The sequence below is a fragment of the Heterodontus francisci genome, chromosome 18 (assembly GCF_036365525.1).
Source record: "Heterodontus francisci isolate sHetFra1 chromosome 18, sHetFra1.hap1, whole genome shotgun sequence".
Classification (NCBI taxonomy): domain Eukaryota; kingdom Metazoa; phylum Chordata; class Chondrichthyes; order Heterodontiformes; family Heterodontidae; genus Heterodontus; species Heterodontus francisci.
In genome coordinates, this window is record NC_090388.1 from 49,809,592 (window position 1) to 49,828,905 (window position 19,314).

Here is a 19,314-nt window from a genome sequence, read left to right on the forward strand (position 1 = left end):
TGCACGCCCGGAGTCTCACCCCCTCCACACAATGCCCTCGATGTGGCTGTGGTGGGGAAGAGACGGTTGCCCACCTCCTTCTGGAATGTGTCTTTGCAAAGCAGATGTGGAAAGAGATGCAGTGGTTTTTGTTGAGGTTCATCCCAAGCAGCTCTGTAACACAGGAGTCTGTGCTCTATGGGCTGTTCCCAGGGACGCACACCGAGATAAACATCAACTGCTGCTGGAGGACTATCAATTCGGTGAAAGACACTCTTTGGTCTGCCCAAAACCTGCTGGTCTTCCAGCACAAAGAGTTGTCCACGATCGAGTGTTGCAAACTGGCACATTCCAAGGTCCAGGACTATGTGCTGAGGGACGCACTAAAGTTTGGGACAGCCGCGACAAAGGCTCAATGGGGAAAGACCACTGTGTAAGGTCCCCCCAGCAAGGTGAACTGAAGGGCAGGATCCATGGGAAACCCCTCAACTGTATCCAGAAAATATGGGTTTGCTGCAAAATGTACATGGCATGTAAAATGAAACGGAAGGGCTGTGAGGCAACTCACTCCTGTATTGAAGGAAACTGATCTCTTTTGCGCTCTTTTTATTGTCGACTGGGTATTGTTTTGAACTGTTTTGTAATGTATTTTTTTTACAGATTTTTATGAATAAAGTATATTTTGGAAATAAAAAAACATCGGGCAGCATAGAGGAGGCCTTAATGACTTATTTCACCTCAACTGTTGCTGAACTGAGTGCTTGATGCTGATACTATGAGTAAAACATAGATATATCGTCCATTTCCTACACATCAATATGTTTTATCTTGCTTCGCATAACTTACCCCCCCAAATGAAATTTATTCAGAGAAATCAAATTATTTCTACAGTCTCATGTTTTACTTCATTTGAATTTTTATTCAATATTCAAGTTGGAATATACTTCAGTAAGATGAATGTCTGGATATTGGTGAATGTTTTTCCCCACAGTTTTCGACTGATTTAGCAACTCTTTTGGTTGCAATATTGGTACTGCCACTGACGGTCCCTGTAATAGAAGAGGATAGAAAACAAGAGGTCATTATTAATAACCCAGCAGTGCAGTGCAGTCATATTATGCTGCTCTCCATATCCATCCATTCTGATACTCTGGTCTGGATTTTCAGGCATGTAGAGTTGTTTTGCAAGTAAAATGGCTTAGGGAGAACCTTCACCAAAATTTCCATCCGTAAAAGTGGCTGCCAGTTTCTCTCTGCTAACCTCATTGTGGCCCTTATCCACCTGCCTGAAACACACCCCATCACACTGAAATAAATCAAGAGGCTTAGCCAGTGCCTCCCAACCTCTCTGCATTTCCGCCCACCAACTGCCCTGAAAATCACCACCATTATAAATGTGGCATTACTAAGCCTGTATAGTGGTGCACTAGTGGGAAGAGATTGAGAAGACAATAGATCTATACTTTGAAGCTGCAGTTTCTGACCATTTAAAGGTACACTGAAACTTGCTGAGGATTTAAAGAGCACTCTTCACAGCTAAGTAATGGATTCCACTCTGGAGATTCTATTGTTTCTGTACTTTTGTGGAGTAAAGGATGCAAGTCAAGAGAGTGCAGCAATAGATAACACCTGACCCACAGGTATCTGTGCCATGGAGTCTACAGACACTTCAAAAAAAAACTGAGAAAACATGTAGAGCAGATACTGCATTGAATTTCTGAGAAAACAATGTCAAATCCATACAAGAGTCCATCGTCTACAACACCACAGACATGTACATTGTACTTCTCTTTGCAGAACTCTCTACAGCCATGTCATGGTTTATACATCGGTCTCTTTTTCACAAACATTCAAGCAGGGAGTGTGAGTGAGAGTGGCTGGAGCTTGGATTAAACTGTGATATCTATGACTGGCCAGTTGCTGTCACAGTACAATTTCTCCAAATCTCTGTGTTCCCAAAAACCACCAAGGTCAAACTCTGGAGATTTGACTCAAGCTGTATTTGTCCACTTAATGTACACAAAGAGAGAAGCTAAGTAAAAGTTTGAATAAGCACCAAGTTACTTACTCATAATAGTTGTCATGGTAGCTGGAAACCCCCACAAGGTAGGTAGAGTCAGGAACTTTCCAACTGAAGTAATCGTCAAAAAGGTTGAGATAGTTTGTCCAGAAACAATTTTCATTGCAGACATTGTTAACGCGGCAGCAGTAAAATTTCCACCTGAGAAAGATAAAGCAGTAAATCAATGAATGTGACAATCATTTCAGACACATATTGGGACCATGTTGGAGTTCTAGGTCCAATAACAATATGATAATGTAAATAAAGTAGATGAAAAATGTAAAATAGTTGAGATTTTGCATGCATTTGGCAAATAGCTCAGGGGAGTGGGGCTTAGGGGTGTGGGAAAGGGAGGAGGGACTAAGTGCCACTTCATTCCCAAGAGCAGTGATGGGCACAACCTGAAGTCCTCACTGCTCACAAAGCAGCACTAAGCTGGAAACGACAGCACTTCCCTTTGCGAGGGAAAAGATGAAGGAACTTGCATTTGTAAAGTGAATTATTACATTTCTTCCAGCAGTCACTGTCACTTCCAGGGGAAAAACATGCACTTTGTTAAGGGCAGGATGCACCGTTGCCCATCCCCACCCTATTTTGCGTCCCTGCCAGAAATCACCTGGGAAGTGTTACATTAGAAATTCTAACCCCTATTATTGTTTTTGTATTAAAAGCTTAGAATTCTATGTGTTTTTTAAAAACTGAAAAAGGATTTCAGTGGACATTGGGACAACTGAACTTTATGGATGTTTCGAAAGGAAGTTCAACAAAATCTGAACTCGATGGATGTCTTGAAAGGAAGTTCAGCAGGAGCTGCACTTGTAAACGAGGACAGGAAATCAGGTAATTTTAAGGAAACCAGTAAGGGGTTTGACCTCAGAGCTACTCTTTGAGTGACAAGAGAGAGAAGTTTCAGTTTTGAACTTTAAAAAGTCAGTGAGTTTGGACAAAAAGCACACATTTGAAATTTGATTCTGACCTGCCTGGAGATCAGAAGACCTAGAAAAAGTATTTCCTCTCTGTAAAGAATTCCTGCATCAAGTGTGGTGCTGTTTCCTCCTGCATTTTTACAAAATCCTGAATTTTGGCAGACATCTTGTCTCTTTAAAAAGGACTTTTGCATCGAATGTATAACAGAGAACTGACACTTGTTGCTACATGCCTGATGGAAGACCTATCTGAAGCCTGCTGCAGTTGAATTTCCTTGAATGCCTACCCATCACAGACTGTCCATCAACCTCGCCTGAAAAGACTTCAAAGGGCATCCAACTATTTGACTTTGGGACATCTCATCAAATTGAAGAATGTCCTTCCAGATCATGACAGACTAAGTTACTTTATTATTTCTTTCATTCCTATGAAACAGCTGTAAACCAAAAATCTTTTCTTTCCCGGTTAACCATTGTTTTTGGATGTATGTGTGTGTGCATGAGGGCTCGGGAAATAAGGAGCTTTAGGCCTGAATTTTACAAATCGTGGCAGCGCGCTTTGAAGTTGCTGGTCCGCCCGCGCGGATCACCCGTCGCTGTGCCCCGTGATATTTTTTGCAGAGGCTCATTTAAATGGAGGGGCTGGAATGGCTGCCACCAATGACGTAGTTGGGGTGGGCACTCAGTCCCAGGCAACAGCGTCTGGCGCCACATAGACATCTGATTGGATTGAAGGACCTCAGGATAAATAGAGAGGGAGAAATGATCAGATATGCTATCCACTGTGCTGTTCGGAGCATGGAAAGTTATGTAAAGGTTATCAGTCAGTCAAAACTGGATAATGTAGGATGTAAGGATAGACTGATATTCTGGAATTTCACAGCAAGTAACTGTTGGGGAAATGGAAGCAAGGAGAGATTTTGCGCCATGATTAATCTGACCTCACCAGATAAGATTACGCATCAATCCTGGGTAGACTGCATTCAACAACGATCAGACTTTCCCAGGGGTTTCAGAGGCTTTTGCTGCTCCCTAAATTGCATTGGCCCATTTATGCTGCAGGTCTACATTTGTAAGTTTATAGCTGGTAGCACTGAGCCATTTGATTTTCCCTCTGGGGGTGGGAAACAGAGGTCGGGACTCTTTCTGGGTCCCAAACATTCCCTGGAAACAGTCACTCATTGGAATTTTCATGGGGAATCCCTTTTAATTCACATGGAGACTGGTTCTCCAAGCAATTAAGGATGCCGGGTGGGCTTTTGAAGCTCAAGCACCAATCAGAGGCTTCAAACTGGAGACACTCAGTCTCCAACCTTTTTACATCTTTCATTAAAAATAGCTACAGCACCCAGGGCATCACTGTTGGAAGGTTATGGGGGGGTGGGGGGGAGCCCCTCTACAGGGCAGCCTGTGGCTGCTCCTGCACCCAGGCAGGCAGAGAGGGCCTCTAGATCTGCCTGAAGTGCTGGCCCCCTGGCCTGCCACTGGGTGCCCGCCTCCAGGGATCTAAACTGGCCCCGACTGCGTGGAACCTGGAGGCCGATTTGGAAATTCCAGTTGGCCTCCTTCAATTAGCCTCTTAATGAGCCATTCGGCTCTCCATCACATGCAGGCGAGTGGCCTTGCCAGCCCTGATCCTGCCTCCATAAAAATGGCCCAGAGGCACGATGGAACCAGGGAAAAGGTACACTGAACGCGGGACTAATTGTCGACCTCACTGTCTCCGATCCGAGCAGATCCAGCTCCAAATTCAAACTTAGAAAGTTAGTAAAGAGCCAGTAGTCCTGATGGGCATTTACAGGCATTAAAATGTAATGCCAGCCCAGATGTGCGGCAGCTATACTGTGGCTGTGTGAAACCAAAACGATGTGAAGCAGCTTTCTTGAGCTGGCCTTGTCCTACCTGGAAAATTCTAAGTGGCCTCAAACTTTTTTTTATTCATTCATGGGATGTGGGCGTCACTGGCTATACCAGCATTTATTGCCCATCCCTAATTGCCCTTGAGAAGGTGGTGGTGAGCTGCCTTCTTGAACCGCTGCAGTCCATGTGGGGGAGGTACACCCACAGTGCTGTTAGGAAGGGAATTCCAGGATTTTGACCAGTGACAGTGAAGAAATGCCGATATAGTTCCAAGTCAAGATGGTGTGTGACTTGGAGGGAAACTTGCAGGTGATGGTGTTCCCATGCATCTGCTGCCCTTGTCCTTCTAGTTGGTAGAGGTCGTGGGTTTGGAAGGTGCTGTCTAAGGAGCCTTGGTGCGTTGCTGCAGTGCATCTTGTAGATGGTACACACTGCTGCCACTGTGCGTCAGTGGTGGAGGGAGTGAATGTTTGTGGATGGGGTGTCAATCAAGCGGGCTGCTTTGTCCTGGATGGTGTCAAGCTTCTTGAGTGTTGTTGGAGCTGCACCCATCCAGCTAACTTGAAACCACAGTTATACTGCAGTTCCTGGGTTGATGTGCACTGATGCTATGAATGCAATCTTCAGTGATGAACTTGTAAACTGTATTTAAATTTAGACAACCTTTTCTCAATGAAAGTGGTGGGAATGTGGACCGAAGTGCAGATCAATGGGTGAATGCCCAATGCAAATATGAGAAAGCAGTCTAATCCAGGACCTGCATAATATGAATTCCAAGAAAAGAGATGACCAAATAGAAATCTTTAAGATTATTAAAGGGTTTGGTAGGGTAGATATGGAGGTGATATTTACACATGTGTGGAGGTCCAAAATTAGAGGTAATAGCTATAAAATAGTCACTGAAGCAGTCTGTGCTGAAATGCAGCAAGATCTGGGTAATATCCAGGCTTGGGCTGACAAGTGGCAAGTAACATTTGCACCACACAAGTGCCAGGCAATGACTATCTCAAACAAGAGAGAAGCTATCCATCTCCCCTTGATATTCAATGGCATTACCATCGCTGAATCCCCCACTATCAACATCCTGGTGTTACCATTGACCAGAAACTGAACTGGAGTAGCCATATAAATACAATGGCTACAAGAGCAGGTCAGAGACTCGGAATCCTGCAGCGAGTAACTCTCCTCCTGACTCCCCAAAGCCTGTCCACCATCTACAAAGCACAAGGCAGGAATGTAATGGAATACTCTCCACTTGCCTGGGTGGGTGCAGCTCTACCAACATTCAAGAAGCTTGACACAGTCCAGGACAAAGCAACCTACTTGATTGGCACTCCATCCACGAACATTCACTCCCTCCAGCACCGACGCACAGTGGCAACAATGTGTACAAATCTACAAGATGCACTGCAGCAATGCACTATGGCTCCTTAGACAGCACTTTCCAACCTGCGACCTCTGCCACCTGGAAGGACAAGGGCAGCAGATGCATGGGAACACCACCATCTGCTAGTTCCCCTCCAAGTCACACACCATCCTGACTTGTAACTATATCGCCGTTCCTTCCCTTGGGTCAAAATCCTGGAATTCCCTTCCTAACAGCACAGTGGGTGTCCCTACCTCATGAACTGCAGCAGTTCAATAAGGCAGCTCACCACCACCTTCTCAAAGGCAATTAGGGATGGGCAATAAATGCTGGCCTAGCCAGCGCTGCCCACATCCTATGAACAAATAAAAGAAATAATAAATCCAATAGGGAATTGTGGAGCAACTTGTTTGTCCAAAGAGTGGTTAGAATATGGAACTCACTATCACATGCAGTAGCTGAGGCAAATTACATAGATGCATTTAAGGGATGGCACATGAGGGAGAAAGGAAGGACATGCTGGTAGAGTCAGATAAAGAGGGGTGGAAGGAAGCTTGTGTGGAGGGTAAGCATTGGTATGGGCCAGTTGGGCTGAATGGCCTGTTTCTTTGCTGCAAATTCTATGTAATAACATAAAGTGGTCCGTTGTCATCAGAATCCTGAGATGAGATACTTGTTCTGAAATAGTATTTTTCTTAATTAGCCTCCCTACTATGTTCAATATATTGTGCACTTTAATCTAGATATATACGTAGATTACAGTATGACTGAATGATTACATTTGTAACATCGATACAAAACAAAATCTGCAATTTAACGGTGATTTCAAGCCACTGAAATACATTTTTCACACTGACTTTTTGTCTACTTTAGCAAATGGAGGATATTGTACACAATTGTTTTGAAAATTGTCCAGATATTAGCCTTTGATATGAACAATGCTATTATTTTCCAAAATACCTCCTGTCCTCATGTTTGTTGTGGTGATAAGACTCCATACCACTGATAATGGAGCTAAACGGGCAGGTGAAGGTAAACTCTTCATCAAAGTTGTTCACATAGTTGGTCCACGCACAAGTTGGCAGCTCGCTGAATGTCGTCTTACATTGGAAATCCCACAGGCGATCTTCATAGTAACTGTGATGTTGACTACAACAGAAGGCACAAAAAACATTTTCAGAACAACTGTAAGTGATGGAAGTTCAGTGGGTCTGTGATTTACCAGCTGCTTTTTCACTAAAATGTGGATTCAAATTAAACTACCAACTCACAGGATGATAGCCTTCTCTCTCTGCTAACTATAAAGACACCAACTCAATCAAGCTGAGGCGGCATTAACCCAATGTTCATGATTGCACATCACAGACAACCTGTACATGTGCTTTATATTCTGCTCATCTCTACATCCAAAACAAGACTGGCGAGGGAGCAGTTGAAGGTGATCTGGTCACTCTCTTTGTAGTTGCTGAATATCACAAAACAGCCCAAAGAGGAAATGCACAAATGATAAATATTAAAAATCCTCTGTGGCATATCCTTATAGAACCTGACAGGTTCCTACCAGATTATTGTGCAATGACCTTTCATCACTTACCTGCTAATTGAAGCAATTGTATCAGATGTAGGACAAGTATAAAACAGTTTGCCATCAAACTCATTCACCCAACGATTACCTGAAATAGAGCAGTCATTAAAAACATCTGACTTTCTAATTCACCAAACACACACTATAATAAGAGTACAGATGGAACAGTGTCTCAGGACACTGACTACCAGCACAAAGTGTGGAATGCAGCTTCATGACCTTGCAGAGTAGATGTTTACCTTGTGGGGGCTCCATGCTAAGGTTCTGTCTGGGGCCCCAAGAAGAGAATGATATTAAATACTACCTACTAATTTGGTGTCAAATCTGTATTAGCATCTGAGAAAAGGATTCACTGGAAAGGTCTCCACTCAAAACATTAACCTGTCTCTTCAAATACTGACCAGGCCACTGCATACATTTCAGCATTTGTTCGTGAAACTGCAAAGAGTTAAGAGCTAACTAGCTTGCATATTTGTATATTTGACATTACTTAAATATTGGGGCATGACGGCTGACTAGGAGTGTGGGAAGGATAGGAGGGAGGAAGGGGGGAAAGAGGGAGGGAGGTGAGAGAAAGGAGGGGAGGGAGAGGGTGAAGGGAAGGAGAGATGGAAGGGGTAAGGGAGAAAGGGGAGAGAAAGGGAGAAAAGGGATGGAAGAAAGAAGGGAGGGAATTATTCACGACCCTTAACTCTCCTCACACTTACAGAAAGTGATTCTTATTCCATGTTAGTGATTGGAAATTATGAAGGTGTGCAGAGGAGTGGGACGGACGCAGTCCACCAGTAACTCAGCCCCTGCATCCCTCCAGCGTGGAACCAGGATGTAAACAAAATGTCCCACTTGGAACTGTATCATATTTACATTTTGTACATAGATTGATGGCAGCTCTTACTTGTAGGGAATTCCATCAGCTGAGCATAAGGGTTTCTGGGTGGATAGTGAGACCACCCTCAGGACTCCCGATAGGCTCAGGCACCCTCCACAACCCCCACCCCATCAAATTGCACACGCCACCTGGCATCCTGAGCTTAGTTGTGTCAGTGCAAGAAGGTGCCAAGTAGCAACAGAAAGTTGAGAGAGCCATGTCAAAGCAAAATTGGCACTCCCTCCAATGACCAGCTGAGAATACCATTGGCAGAGGCTTGGTAGGCTATTGCTCACCCACCTACCACTGTTGCATGGCTTTGGGCAGATCAGAGAATTATTTTTTTTTATAATTTCATGGGATGCGGGCATTGCTTGCTAGGCCAGCATTTATTGCCCATTAAATATCTTCAAATACAAAGCAGAGGAGAAATGGAAAGTTGAACTGGCAAAGTAGGTTAAGGGTTAGATCAATAGAGAAGCAGTGGCAGACCTTTAATGGGATATTTCAGAATACACAAAATAAATATATTCCAAAAAGAAAGAAAAATTCCAAGAGGAGGACCCACCATCCATGGTTAACTAAAAAAGTTAAAAACAGTATCAAAATTAACGAAAAAGCATACATTTGGGAAAAGGTGGGTGGCGGGTCTGAAGATTGGATAGAATATTAAAAAAAGCAAAGAAGACTAAAATATTAATAAAGAGGGAAAAATTAGAGTATGGTGGAAAGCTAGCTAGAAATATAAAAACAGATAGAGTTTCTTTAGATATTTAAAAAGAAAAGTCTTATCAAAGTGAGCATTGGTCCTATCAAGAGTGAGTCGTGGGAATTAATAATGGAAAATAAGGAGATGGCAGATGAACTGAACAGGTATTTTGCATTGGTCTTCACCATAGAGGAGACAAGTAACATGCCAGAAATAGCTGTAAATCAGGAAATGGAAGTCAAGAAAATTACAATCACCAGTTAAGTGGTACTGAGCAAATTGTTGGATCTGCGGGCTGACAAGTCCCTGGGTCCTGATGGACTTCAACCCAGGGTCTTAAAAGAAACAGCTAATGAGATAGTTGATGCATTGGTTTTAATTTTCCAAAATAATCCTTAGTTTTGAGGAAGGTTGCATTAGATTGAAAAATAGCGAATGTAACTCCTATATTCAAAAAGGGAGGAAGACAGAAAGCAGGAAACTACAGGCCAGTGAGCTTAACATCTGTCATAGGGAAAATGTTAGAAGCTATTATTAAAGACATTATAGCAGGGCACTTAGAAAAATTCACGGTGATCAGGCAGAGCCAACATGGTTTTGTGAAAGGGAAATCATTAACCAATTTAGTGGAGATCAGCAAGATCCCAGGTCCAGTCATGAATTAGCAGGTCTCAGCCTTGGCAATGTTGGGGGAATTACAAATGAACTCTGCAGTTCTGGTTTAGAGAAAGAAAGAAAAAAAACACTCCCAGAGTTCCTGCTCCTCATCACTATCCTGTGGCTCCTGGTGTGCATGTGCAGAGATGTTAGATAATAAGATTGGGCTTCCCTGGGATTCCCCACTCAAACATCAATCATTGCTTAGACTCGTATGTGAAGAATGGTCATTGGTTTAGAGCAAAGGGGACAATACCAGCGTGTCGTGGTTATCCACTAACATACAATATTCACATCTTATTTTGGATATGAAAGATTTCTGTGGACTTACCAGGAGGTCGGAGCTCATTGGGTCTTTGTGCTAGAAAAGATAACATTATTGAGTATATGTTACAGTGAGATGGAATCAGCTGCAAATCTCTTAGTCCCTTGTCTAATATAGTGAAAAATTACAAGCCTTGTATTGTGAGGTTCTGTCTCATTCCTGACAACCTGACAGCTGCAAGCAGAACGCAAGATTTGTCTGCATGGATTATTTTAGATTTCAACATTTAGCTGTAGCCATGATATAGTAGTGCATTCATTTTCTAAGTGCCAATCTTCAATCTTCAACACTAATTTGAGTGTAACTGAAATATGGATCTGCTATTAAAACCTATGTCCCTCCCAGCCTGTGTAACCTCACAGCATGCCTGTTATTCTCTTCAATGAATATTATAGCTAATATCTCACAAAATACACAGGCCTCTTAGTATAAAGCATGCATTTGGTTTCCAGTGCTTTCCCCTCCTTGATGAGGATAAATAATCTATTAATTCCTTTATTCAAGTTTTCCTAGATCATGTGAAAACTGCATCTGTAAAGTTAACTGACTGAATTAACTGTGTAACATGTTAGAAGCTATTATTAAAGACATTATGGCAGGGCACTTTGAAAAATTCAAGGTAATCAGGCAGTGTCAACATGGTTTTGTGAAAGGGAAATCATTAACCTGTTTAATGGAGTTCTTTGAAGAACAAAGCGACAAAGGGGATAAAGGGGAACCAGTGGATGTATTGTACTTAGATTTCCTGAAGGCATTTGATAAGGTGCCACATCAAAGGCATTGCGGAAAATAAAAGCTCATGGTGTTGGGGTAATGTATCGGCATGGATAGAAGATTGGTTAGCTGACAGGAAACAGAGTCAGCATAAATGGGTCATTTTCTGGTTGGCAAGATGCAACAAGTGGTGTGCCATAGGGATTATTGCCGGGGCCTCAACTTTTTACAATTTATATTACTTGGATAAAGGGACTGAAGGTATGGTTGCAAAATTTGCTGATGACACAAAAAGAGGTAGGAAAATAAGCTGTGAAGAGGACATAAGGAGGCAACAAAGAGATATAGATAACAAGTGAGTGGGCAAAGATCTGGCAAATGGAGTATAATATGGGAAAATATGAAATTGTCCATTTTGGCAGGAAGAATAAAAAAGAAGCGTATTATCTAAATGGTGAGAGATTACAGAGCTCTGAGATGCAGAGGGATCAGGGTGTCCAAGTGCATGAATCACAAAAGGTTAGCATGCAGGTACAGCACGTAGTTAGGAAAGGTAAGAGAATGTTATTGTTTATTGCAAGGAGAATTGAATACAAAAGTAGGGAGGTTATGCTTCTGTTATACTGGACATTGGTGAGACCACGTCTGGAGTACTGTGTACAGTTTTGGTCTCCTTATTTAAGGAAACATGTAAATACATTGCAAGCAGTTCAGAGAAGGTTTACTAGACTAATACCTGGAATGGGCAGTTGTCTTATGAGGAAAGATTGGACAGGCTAGGCTTGAATCCACTTGAGTTTAGAAGAGTAAGAGGCAACTTGATTGAAACATATAATAATCTGAGGCGTTGTGACAGGGTGGATGTGGAAAGGATGTTATCCCTTGTGGGAGCTAGAATTAGGGGTCATTGTTTAAAAATAAGGGGTCACCCATTAAAGACAGAAATGAGGAGAAATTTTTCTCTTGGAGGTACGTGAGTCTTTGGAACTCTCTTCCTCAAAAGGCGGTGGAAGCAGAGTCTTTGAATATTTCTAAGGCAGAGGTAGATAGATTCTTGAGAAGCAAGGGGGTGAAAGGTTATCGGGGGTAGGCGGGAATGTGGAGTTGAGGTTACAATTAGATCAGCCATGATCCTGTTGAATGGTAGAACAGGCTCGAGGGGCCGAGTGGCCTACTCCTGCTCCTAATTCGTATGTTTGTATATACCTGCAGCATTGCTGTCATTAGGGTAATTTTTCATTGGTTTATTTTCACATATTTTAAAGATATTTTACTTTAATCTTGCATCCTGCTCCTGTTGTGCACAACATGCCAGTTAAGACAAGGGATGGGCAGGCATCGACCACCCTAGACTTCGGCAAAGCAATTTTGTAACCATCTCTTTAAATTTCAGGATGAGTGTGAAGGTGATTCTTCCTCCTCATTTTTACAATGAGGAACCAAACAAAATTTAGGGAGTCACGGTGTTAACCCCCGGCCAGAGCCAACCACGTAACTATCCAGATGTCTCAATGTCACCAACGCCTCATGAGATAAAACTCACCAACCTGTGAAATTTATGTTTGCATATCATTTCAAGTGATATTGTGTTACGAAATTAGTTTGATGTAAGTTGTAAATATTACTTTGGCTCTGCCGAGAAATTTCTCCCTCCCATGATTCAAAAAGCCTATCTTTCCATCATACAGAAAATATTAACACCTTGCACATATTAAAGTACATGTAACTATTTACACATTCAAATCGTTTAATTAGAAAAAAGATTTTACTGCTAACTCTCAAAAATAACTCCAAACTTCCTCTGCTGTCTCAGACATAAAGCACCAGTGTGGTTCATTGCTGAGACATTTGATCAGCAAGATCCCAGGTCCAGTCATGAATTAGCAGGTCTCAGCCTTGGCAATGTTGGGGGAATTACAAATGAACTCTACAGTTCTGGTTTAGAGAAAGAAAGAAAAAAAAACACTCCCAGATTTCCTGCTCCTCATCACTATCCTGTGGCTCCTGGTGTGCATGTGCAGATTTTGTTAGATAATAAGATTGGGCTTCCCTGGGATTCCCCACTCAAACATCAATCATTGCTTAGACTCGTATGTGAAGAATGGTCATTGGTTCAGAGCAAAGGGGACAATACCAGCGTGTCGTGGTTATCCACTAACATACAATATTCACATCTTATTTTGGATATGAAAGATTTCTGTGGACTTACCAGGAGGTCGGAGCTCATTGGGTCTTTGTGCTAGAAAAGATAACATTATTGAGTATATGTTACAGTGAGATGGAATCAGTTGCAAATCTCTTAGTCCCTTGTCTAATATAGTGAAAAATTACAAGCCTTGTATTGTGAGGTTCTGTCTCATTCCTGACAACCTGACAGCTGCAAGCAGAACGCAAGATTTGTCTGCATGGATTATTTTAGATTTCAACATTTAGCTGTAGCCATGATATAGTAGTGCATTCATTTTCTAAGTGCCAATCTTCAATCTTCAACACTAATTTGAGTGTAACTGAAATATGGATCTGCTATTAAAACCTATGTCCCTCCCAGCCTGTGTAACCTCACAGCATGCCTGTTATTCTCTTCAATGAATATTATAGCTAATATCTCACAAAATACACAGGCCTCTTAGTATAAAGCATGCATTTGGTTTCCAGTGCTTTCCCCTCCTTGATGAGGATAAATAATCTATTAATTCCTTTATTCAAGTTTTCCTAGATCATGTGAAAACTGCATCTGTAAAGTTAACTGACTGAATTAACTGTGTAACATGTTAGAAGCTATTATTAAAGACATTATGGCAGGGCACTTTGAAAAATTCAAGGTAATCAGGCAGTGTCAACATGGTTTTGTGAAAGGGAAATCATTAACCTGTTTAATGGAGTTCTTTGAAGAACAAAGCGACAAAGGGGATAAAGGGGAACCAGTGGATGTATTGTACTTAGATTTCCTGAAGGCATTTGATAAGGTGCCACATCAAAGGCATTGCGGAAAATAAAAGCTCATGGTGTTGGGGTAATGTATCGGCATGGATAGAAGATTGGTTAGCTGACAGGAAACAGAGTCAGCATAAATGGGTCATTTTCTGGTTGGCAAGATGCAACAAGTGGTGTGCCATAGGGATTATTGCCGGGGCCTCAACTTTTTACAATTTATATTACTTGGATAAAGGGACTGAAGGTATGGTTGCAAAATTTGCTGATGACACAAAAAGAGGTAGGAAAATAAGCTGTGAAGAGGACATAAGGAGGCAACAAAGAGATATAGATAACAAGTGAGTGGGCAAAGATCTGGCAAATGGAGTATAATATGGGAAAATATGAAATTGTCCATTTTGGCAGGAAGAATAAAAAAGAAGCGTATTATCTAAATGGTGAGAGATTACAGAGCTCTGAGATGCAGAGGGATCAGGGTGTCCAAGTGCATGAATCACAAAAGGTTAGCATGCAGGTACAGCACGTAGTTAGGAAAGGTAAGAGAATGTTATTGTTTATTGCAAGGAGAATTGAATACAAAAGTAGGGAGGTTATGCTTCTGTTATACTGGACATTGGTGAGACCACGTCTGGAGTACTGTGTACAGTTTTGGTCTCCTTATTTAAGGAAACATGTAAATACATTGCAAGCAGTTCAGAGAAGGTTTACTAGACTAATACCTGGAATGGGCAGTTGTCTTATGAGGAAAGATTGGACAGGCTAGGCTTGAATCCACTTGAGTTTAGAAGAGTAAGAGGCAACTTGATTGAAACATATAATAATCTGAGGCGTTGTGACAGGGTGGATGTGGAAAGGATGTTATCCCTTGTGGGAGCTAGAATTAGGGGTCATTGTTTAAAAATAAGGGGTCACCCATTAAAGACAGAAATGAGGAGAAATTTTTCTCTTGGAGGTACGTGAGTCTTTGGAACTCTCTTCCTCAAAAGGCGGTGGAAGCAGAGTCTTTGAATATTTCTAAGGCAGAGGTAGATAGATTCTTGAGAAGCAAGGGGGTGAAAGGTTATCGGGGGTAGGCGGGAATGTGGAGTTGAGGTTACAATTAGATCAGCCATGATCCTGTTGAATGGTAGAACAGGCTCGAGGGGCCGAGTGGCCTACTCCTGCTCCTAATTCGTATGTTTGTATATACCTGCAGCATTGCTGTCATTAGGGTAATTTTTCATTGGTTTATTTTCACATATTTTAAAGATATTTTACTTTAATCTTGCATCCTGCTCCTGTTGTGCACAACATGCCAGTTAAGACAAGGGATGGGCAGGCATCGACCACCCTAGACTTCGGCAAAGCAATTTTGTAACCATCTCTTTAAATTTCAGGATGAGTGTGAAGGTGATTCTTCCTCCTCATTTTTACAATGAGGAACCAAACAAAATTTAGGGAGTCACGGTGTTAACCCCCGGCCAGAGCCAACCACGTAACTATCCAGATGTCTCAATGTCACCAACGCCTCATGAGATAAAACTCACCAACCTGTGAAATTTATGTTTGCATATCATTTCAAGTGATATTGTGTTGCGAAATTAGTTTGATGTAAGTTGTAAATATTACTTTGGCTCTGCCGAGAAATTTCTCCCTCCCATGATTCAAAAAGCCTATCATTCCATCATACAGAAAATATTAACACCTTGCACATATTAAAGTACATGTAACTATTTACACATTCAAATCGTTTAATTAGAAAAAAGATTTTACTGCTAACTCTCAAAAATAACTCCAAACTTCCTCTGCTGTCTCAGACATAAAGCACCAGTGTGGTTCAGTGCTGAGACATTTGATCAGCAAGATCCCAGGTCCAGTCATGAATTAGCAGGTCTCAGCCTTGGCAATGTTGGGGGAATTACAAATGAACTCGACAGTTCTGGTTTAGAGAAAGAAAGAAAAAAAAACACTCCCAGATTTCCTGCTCCTCATCACTATCCTGTGACTCCTGGTGTGCATGTGCAGAGATGTTAGATAATAAGATTGGGCTTCCCTGGGATTCCCCACTCAAACATTAATCATTGCTTTGATTCATATGTGAAGAATGGTCATTGGTTCAGAGCAAAGGGGACAATACCAGCGTGTTGTGGTTATCCACTAACATACAATATTCACATTTTATTTTGGATATGAAAGATTTCTCGGGACTTACCAGGAGGTCGGAGCTCATTGGGTCTTTGTGCTAGAAAAGATAACATTACTGAGTATATGTTACAGTGAGATGGAATCAGCTGCAAATATTCTAGTCCCTTGTCTAGTATAGTGAAAAATTACAACCCTTGTATTGTGAGATTCTGTCTCATTCCAACAACCTGACAGCTGCAAGCAGAATGCAAGACTTGTTTGCATGGATTATTTTATATTTCAACATTTAGTTGCAGCCATGATATAGTAGTGCATTTATTTTCCAAGTGCCAATCTTCAATCTTCAACACTAATTTGAGTGTAACTGAAATACGGACCTGCTATAAAAACTCGCGTCCCTCCCAGCCTGTGTCACCTCACAGCATGCCTGTTATTCGCTTCACTGACTATCACTGGGAATAAATCACAAACTATACGGGCCTATTAGTCTAAAGCATGCACTTGGTTTCCAGTGCTTTTCCCCTCTTTGATAAATACTCTGTTTTCTACTTTCATTCAAGTTTCCCCAGATCATTTGAAAACTGCATCTGTAAAGTCAAGCGGCTGAATTAAGAGTGACATGGAAGACAACATACGGACCAGAGACAGTTACACAGAGGCTGGAGTGTTAAACATGGGATAACTTGTGGGACCTGGGTTTTAATCCAGCCACAACAAATACAAGAGTAGTCTCCTGTCTCAATTGGCTTTAATCATTGGTGTGAAATTAGCTAAGGAAGTCTCAATCCAATTCCCATAAGCCACTTGCCCACATACCTGTAATTACAAACAGGTCTGTAATTCAACATACATTGACACTAAAATGACAATTTCATTGAAAGGAGTCATGAGGTTGGCTAGTTTGGTTATGAAAATGTTAGTAAAACATTTCATTTACATTTACCTGGAGGCCCTCCATGGATTCCAGCAACGATGATAAGAAGAAGGCCAAGTGTCCTCATCACTTCTGATCAAAGGGCTGACTGCAACAGCTGAACACAGGAGGTGGAGCACCTATTCTCAGCTTTTATATCTGAACACATATCCCTATCAGCTGCCTTCTTAAACACACTAATCAGTTATGAGAGTCTGAGTTTCAAAATCATGTGAACTGCAGGTGCTGATGAGAACGTCAACATAAGTATAATTGTTTAAATATCGCTCTGGGTAAAATAGCAGGTGCTTTTTGGAGCCAGCAAGAATCTATATTCAAGACTGATCTTGCCACTAACAGGTAAATTGTCTTAAGTCACTCATTTTAATAACTGTACAGCTCAGCAATAAGTATTAATTATTTCTCCCAGTAATAATTTACATTATTTCCCTGAAATTTCAAGTCAATCTATGCTCATCGAGGTGAAGGACGCCAATGCTGGAGAATGCAACACTTTCAACTTTTTAATAATCTATCTCAGTTACAAGCAAGATGCCCAGGGGGTTGGGGGCAGCTGGTGGGCCAGGAGGACCTCAAGGCAAAACCCCTTGAGGGAATGAGAGCAGGTGGCAAGGGAGGTCAATGCCTGGAGACTGGCCCAGAGGACCTTGCAGCAGGTTTGGAAGTAGTTTAATGACCTCACACGGGTGATCAAGGCCTGTGAATGCATCTTCACATCACATCTCCTACCCACCAAACCACCAGCCCTTGACACTGCTCAATGCACCACACTCCTATCACTCACCCATCAGTCCCTAGCAGTCTGGACTCAGGCCTATCATTCACATACTCCACCTCACCCTCACCTTCCGATGATGACAGCCTCAAACCCACCTCTTGCTACCTCCACATACATGCAGCTTTTCAGCTATGGCAGGCACAGCATCCAAACACAGTGCACACAGTCACTGACATTTGTACCTCTCTCTTGCAGGACAAGGTGGCCCAGAACAGGAGGGTGCAGCAGAGAACTGAAGGGGAACAGAAATGGATTCATCCACTCAGCCCGATGGAGGAGACAGTGCTGCGAGTCATGGGGCATCCAGCATTGCCAAGACCATACAGAATGGTGGTATGTTACTGTGTTATGCCGTTTCTCAACTCCCTCCTTACCCTCATCCTGCGATCCAGCATGATAAGCCAGCTGCAAATGGCAGAGGGAGCAAGCCTGAGTGGAAACAATGCCAGAGACCAACAGATAAAAGGGGCAGCAGAGAGACAGCGAGAACAGAGAGAGTGAGCCTGAGGGGAAACATTGCAATGGGCCAGAGTCCGAGTGCGAGCTGGAGACAGAACACAGAGAAATTCAAAAGTGACACAAGTGCTGTGGCAGGAGTGGTTTGGTTGTTAAGAGTCCTTCATAGGTGAGTGTTTTTCCAGATCAAATCAGGGACAAATCGTAAGTTTATTTCTGATAAATTTAGACTGTAGTTTAATAAACAAAGGCATTAAGAAATTCCAGTGTTTTAGTGCTAAGTGCAAGCTTGTGTTTAGAAAAAGAAAAAAAAACAACTAAAAAGTAGATACAAATGACATAAATAATCTAGGCTATGATATGACAGAGCAGTTTGTGTGCCTGGACTACAATATGTGAGAGTTTGTAGATAATGAGTCTATCCCAAGTGAACACATCTGCAGTAGTCGTCTCCATCTTGAACTTTTCTGGCTCAGAGTCATTGATCTGAAGTATGAATTGGAGACACTCTGACACATAAGGGAAGGGGAGCAGTATCTCGACAATTTGCTCCAGACTTCTGGTTGGTGTAACTAATAGTGTACTGAGTAAAGGGAACTCAGGTAAGATAGGAATCGAGGATCTGCAAAAACCAATCCTATTCAACAGGTACAATCTACCTGCTACCGTGAGGATAAAAATAAAGACTGTCCGAAGCTCAGCCAGAATGCAGACTATGGCACCTTGAAGCAGGAAGCTATCCGTGGGAGTATTGGAAGCATAATGTGCTAGTTTTAGAGGATTCAATAATTAGGGGGACGGATAGCATTCTTTGTAAGCAGGATTGAGAGTCCAACAGGTTATGTTACCTACCTGGTGCCAGGGTGAGGTGCATCTCGAACTGGCTTGAAAGGATATTGGAGAGGGAGAGGGAGGATTCAGTCATTGTGATTCATGTTGGGAAGAGTAGCCAAAGGCCCTGTTTGGAGAGTACCACACACTAGGAGCATGATTAAAGAACAGGACTTCAAGAGTTATAATCTCTAGTTTATTACCTG

At 42.1% G+C, this 19,314-nt stretch overlaps 1 protein-coding gene across 3 annotated transcripts; it reads right to left on the reverse strand.

The window, feature by feature from the left end:
• Positions 1-930: 930 nt before the first annotated feature.
• On the reverse strand, positions 931-17,133 carry LOC137379614 (hemagglutinin/amebocyte aggregation factor-like). Of its 3 annotated transcripts, none has more exons than XM_068050688.1 (8): positions 17,053-17,133; positions 16,177-16,206; positions 13,261-13,290; positions 10,344-10,373; positions 7,788-7,866; positions 7,154-7,342; positions 2,048-2,200; positions 931-1,028 (listed from the first exon to the last, which is right to left on the reverse strand). In XM_068050688.1, exons 1-8 carry the CDS (start codon positions 17,108-17,110, stop codon positions 983-985), a joined length of 615 nt encoding a protein of 204 aa, XP_067906789.1. In that variant the 5' UTR covers positions 17,111-17,133; the 3' UTR covers positions 931-982. The 3 variants fall into 3 exon arrangements, with proteins under 3 accessions (XP_067906789.1, XP_067906788.1, XP_067906790.1); XM_068050687.1 differs by having other exon boundaries at positions 17,047-17,131; XM_068050689.1 differs by lacking the exon at positions 13,261-13,290.
• Between the last annotated feature and the right edge of the window lie 2,181 nt (positions 17,134-19,314).

Excerpts from the sequence above, each read along its gene's own strand:
- LOC137379614 (XM_068050687.1), bottom strand. The coding sequence starts at position 17,110 with ATGAGGACACTTGGCCTTCTTCTTATCATCGTTGCTGGAATCCATGGA. Across the intron at positions 13,291-16,176 it reads CAATGAGCTCCGACCTCCTG|CACAAAGACCCAATGAGCTC; the intron begins GTAAGTCCCGAG and ends TATCTTTTCTAG. Across the intron at positions 2,201-7,153 it reads AACAAACATGAGGACAGGAG|GTGGAAATTTTACTGCTGCC; the intron begins GTATTTTGGAAA and ends TATCTTTCTCAG.